Raw genomic sequence first — 4,300 nt, 5'->3', positions numbered from 1 at the left:
GAATGGCTGTTCCTCAATGTAAATGCTAAAATTAAATATAGATATATTCTACAATATATCTATATATAGAGGAATAAACCACATACTCTAAAAACAAGATTTCAGAAAAATGAGACATTTGTTGACCCTTTAATTTAAAATACTGTTTATTTTGTGTCAGAAGATAAAGAAAAGAAGATTAATATTAAATTCAGAATATGTAAACAATCAAATATTTATTTATATTTTAGTAAATATTTTCTATTTTTCTTTAATTATGCTAAATAAAGTCTTAAATAAAATCAGAGAAAAAAAAAAAGCCCAGTTAAAATAGATGTAATCTATCAGTTAAAGGAAGTTAATTTAATTTTTGTAACTTAATAGAAGGGGAAATGTTTCTGACTGTTAAAAGTGATGCAGCTGATGCCCAGCCTTAACATCTGTAAGAAAAGCAAGTACAAAGATAGAAAAGAGATACTCTGTTCAAATACTTGCACTGATATTAATTCTAGATAAGGTTGTGGTATTAGATAGGCTTGCCACCCAAGTATTGTTTATCACATGTTTTGTTGGACCTCCTGGACTCTTACATGCATAGCAGGCTTGCTACTTGCAGCCTATAGTACCCTGTTATCCATTCTTTTCAGTTATCTAATACCTTCCTGATTATTGTGGCTGTGCCAGGGAGGCAAAACTTTTGTAACAGTTCTACTGGGTACTCTATTCTAATTTCCTTTATATTCCCCTTGATGCCTTCTGATACTGTTTCTTAAGGACCCAACAATAATTGGCACTATCTTCACCTTCTTCATTTTCCATAGCCAAGTTATTTTGTACTTAAGAGGGTTGTATTTATCAAGCTTTTTGCCTTCCTTCTTGACTATTCGTGGGTCAAAGGGGCATGCAACATCAAGTATATAGCATATGTGATGCATCTTGTTCACTACCACTAGGTCTGGCCTGTTAAACTCTAGCACCTGATCTGTTTGGATTGGGAAATCCCAGAGGATTTTGCTAGTCTCTGGCTCCACCACTCTCTGCAGTTTGTGCTCATACCATCATCTTGCCTCTCTCTAGCCCCCACTTTCTGCACAGTTTCCAATGTAGCACTTTCGCTACCTGATCATATTGCCACAACTTGTAGTGGTTTTTGGCAAGTCTAGAGCATTCGTTCATGATATGGGCAATGGTTTCATTATTATTATTATTATTATTATTATTATTATTAATTTAAGAATACACATATATAATTACCTGCTAATTTGAATATGCTGATCATTGAAAAGCTAGTTGTATGAAATCCTATAGTCTACAAGTGACATCATTTTAAAGGTAACTTCTGTTTTTGACTAAAAAACTGTCTGATCTTTATCTTCTTTTTTTTTATGTGGACTAAAAAATTTTAAGTCTGGATTATTAATTAGTTGAAATGGGAGGAATGAAACCTATGATCTTTGCAAGTCATTTCAAACTGATGAGATCCATGTGGTTGAGGTTCACCAAGAAATTCCGTAGGAAGATGTTTGGAGGAAAAACATGAGTATAAATGGGATTCCAGCCAGAAGTTTGTGACCCCGAGATTGAGGAATGTTAGGGGAGAAGAGGTGGAATTTAGAAGGACTTTGAACAGCAGAGATGGGTAAGAGATGAGAATGAGAATTTGTGTCTCAAACAGTAATAATGTTTCTGGTTTTGTTTATTGGTAAGTAAATAAGGACAGTGTTATACTAAAGTTTATAAATGTTTATCTAACCTTTTTGATACAAATCTGCTTGAGACCTCTGGTTTTATGATACAAACTTCCTGTTTTAAAGTGATTTAATATAAAGCTTTCCATCGAAATTTCATGTTAATTTATGTTCCAAACACAAGCTTAATTGTGTCAATTATTTTACTAAATTCTTCACTATTTTCAAAATTAATTGAAATAAAAGCAGAGTGTTTCAAGAGAAATATGGTAATAAAAGGATTAAAAGAGGCAAAGTTGTTTAGTGGAATCATTACCATTTCATTAATATTTGACTATCTTTATTGTTTTAGTTTTGGGGGAATTGTTTTAGTGGATTGGGAAAAAGAAAAGAGGACAATGATTAACCATAATTAATTACTAACCAATAAATCAATCCCCATAATAAGCCTAACAGGAGGAAGTCAACGGCCTTGAGTGGACCCCTTTGTCAATATATTCCTGCTGAAACACACCACCTTTCTTTTAATTAATTTTTCAAATAATGAAAATTTCAGTAAAATAATATTCTCATTAAACTGCTGTTTGAAACAAATCAACAGGAATTTTTTGATAGAAGGTTTCAATTTAAGTTACTTTAAAACACAAAGTTTGTATCATAGAACCAATTAGCAGTCTCAAATAGATTGGTATCAAAAGGGTTAACATCCTGTGTTTGCTGAGATTACGAATGGCAAAGAGATTATGGGATTACGAAGCAACTGAAAAATCAGCTTCTCATGGTTTTCAGACACTGTTGTATTTGTAAGTTGAGCTTCTTTGCAAGGAAAACTTTTCTTTATGGACTTTGACAGAGATGTTATGTAAGAGGTGTAGAAATAAGCAGTCATCAAGAGATTGTACTATGTTTCCCTCAAACCAAATACTTAGCTAAAATGCAGAGCAAATTTTGCTAAAGGCAGCCAAATACCCAATAAACTTAGAATGCTTTAGTTATATCAGGTTTATTCACAATCTACAATAAGAGAATCATCTTAGGAAGAGATGTTGAACTGGGTAACATGTTAGGCCTATTTTTCTATCATAAGGACCCATGGTACTTTATTGTAGTACAAACATTCTGGTTGCTTTGACTGCTGAAGCCAACTGAGCAGATCTAGAATGAGAGGCATTCCATCGACAAATATCCAACTCTTTTTGTAAGGCATAGTTTACCTCAGACTATATTAATGTGGTTTTCTTTCCTCAAGATGGTAGAATACAGCTTGAGGGAGACTTGGATATATGTTACTTCTAGCAGTGAAGCAACCGTATAGAGATTCCTATGTTTGTGCCAGAGCTGATGGCATATTTCAGAGTGATTGATCAAAGTTCCTCAGTGGACTAACATTTATATTGCTGTAGAAGCTGCATGTTTCAAAAAAGTAGCTTAACCTCATATAGTAATAGGTCATACAAGCTAAAACATTTTAAAACAAAAATAACAACAATATTGTAGACATTACAGAAAGGTTATTAGTTCCAGATATAACAATAGATTGAAACAAAGTGTTGACTGATTTTAAATATAAAGAATTTGAATATATCCAGTTTTAGTTAATATTAATTAAATTCAAATATGGAGCATATCTGGTGATTATTGGAGGCTTCTTTTAGGAATCTTATGAAAAAATAACAACATATTTCTCTCTTCTGGTTTTAATGTATATATCTAAATCCAAGAGACATTTAAATTCAAAGATTATGACATTTGGATATTCTAAAAGTAGTTTCTCAAAAGTTTAGATCTCAAGTCATTGCTCACTATGCAACACTTTAAATGCAGCAGCTGCAATACCTAGCACTGATTATATTCTTAATTATATTTCACAAAGCAAACTTTCAAGATTGAATGACCTCCTTTGAATGGCTCATTTCTTTCTTTAGTATATGTAGATGGTAGTTGGTAGTATCTTCACATCCAACAGGATACAAAGAACATGCTTTATAATACATGGTAATCATATTTACATGCAAAACTCACATGCACACATACTAAACAGACGTGTGTGAAACACAATACTATTACATCCATTATTTTGATATTTTTCTGTTGGTATCCATAATTTCACTGATATAACTACAAAATATAATTTTCTTCTCAAGATCAACATTATTGTGACAATGAGCATCAAAGACATAACTACTAGGAAGAAACAAAGAAGAACTACATGATAGGTAGTTTATTCAATACAGCATGCTTATCACCAGCTACAGACATTACAAATCAGAAAACCAAATTTTCAGCACAGGTTGGGTATATGGGAGGGGGGTCTGACAGAACTCACCCATAAAGTTCTCATTTCAAGGAGGTGGTGCATGCTGGAAATCGTAGAGTAGGATCACGTGTTGAAGTTTACACTTGATCACAAATTGTGAAGAAAGACAGCAATATGCAGCAAAATTTGGATCTCCAGATTGGAGAGCTTCCTGGCTGGAGAATGAGAGAAGCCATGATATGAAGTATTGAAAGAAAATGGACTGAAAAAGATGGCTGATGAAGAGCTTTTTTTTGCTTTTTGATTCACAAAAATAATAAATAAATAAAATATTTGATAGGCTTTGTTAATGTTTGTAAACACTGAAAACTGTTTT

General features: G+C 32.7%; 1 protein-coding gene across 9 annotated transcripts in view; it reads right to left on the bottom strand.

Annotated features, from left to right (window-relative positions):
* LOC106871495 (band 3 anion transport protein) overlaps positions 1-4,300 on the bottom strand; it is a 762,999-nt gene that overhangs the window by 217,834 nt on the left and 540,865 nt on the right. Inside the window, exon 1 of one of the 9 annotated variants that reach the window (XM_014917979.2) lies at positions 3,994-4,202. The exons of the other annotated variants lie outside the window; for them this stretch is intronic. Coding sequence (XP_014773465.1) covers positions 3,994-4,026 — 33 coding nt within the window. The 5' untranslated portion in view covers positions 4,027-4,202. Of the gene's footprint in view, positions 1-3,993; positions 4,203-4,300 lie in introns of those variants that run through there. 9 annotated transcript variants of the gene reach the window in all.

The sequence above is a fragment of the Octopus bimaculoides genome, chromosome 1, assembly GCF_001194135.2.
Source record: "Octopus bimaculoides isolate UCB-OBI-ISO-001 chromosome 1, ASM119413v2, whole genome shotgun sequence".
Lineage (NCBI taxonomy): Eukaryota > Metazoa > Mollusca > Cephalopoda > Octopoda > Octopodidae > Octopus > Octopus bimaculoides.
This window is presented reverse-complemented; position numbering and strand designations above follow the sequence as displayed.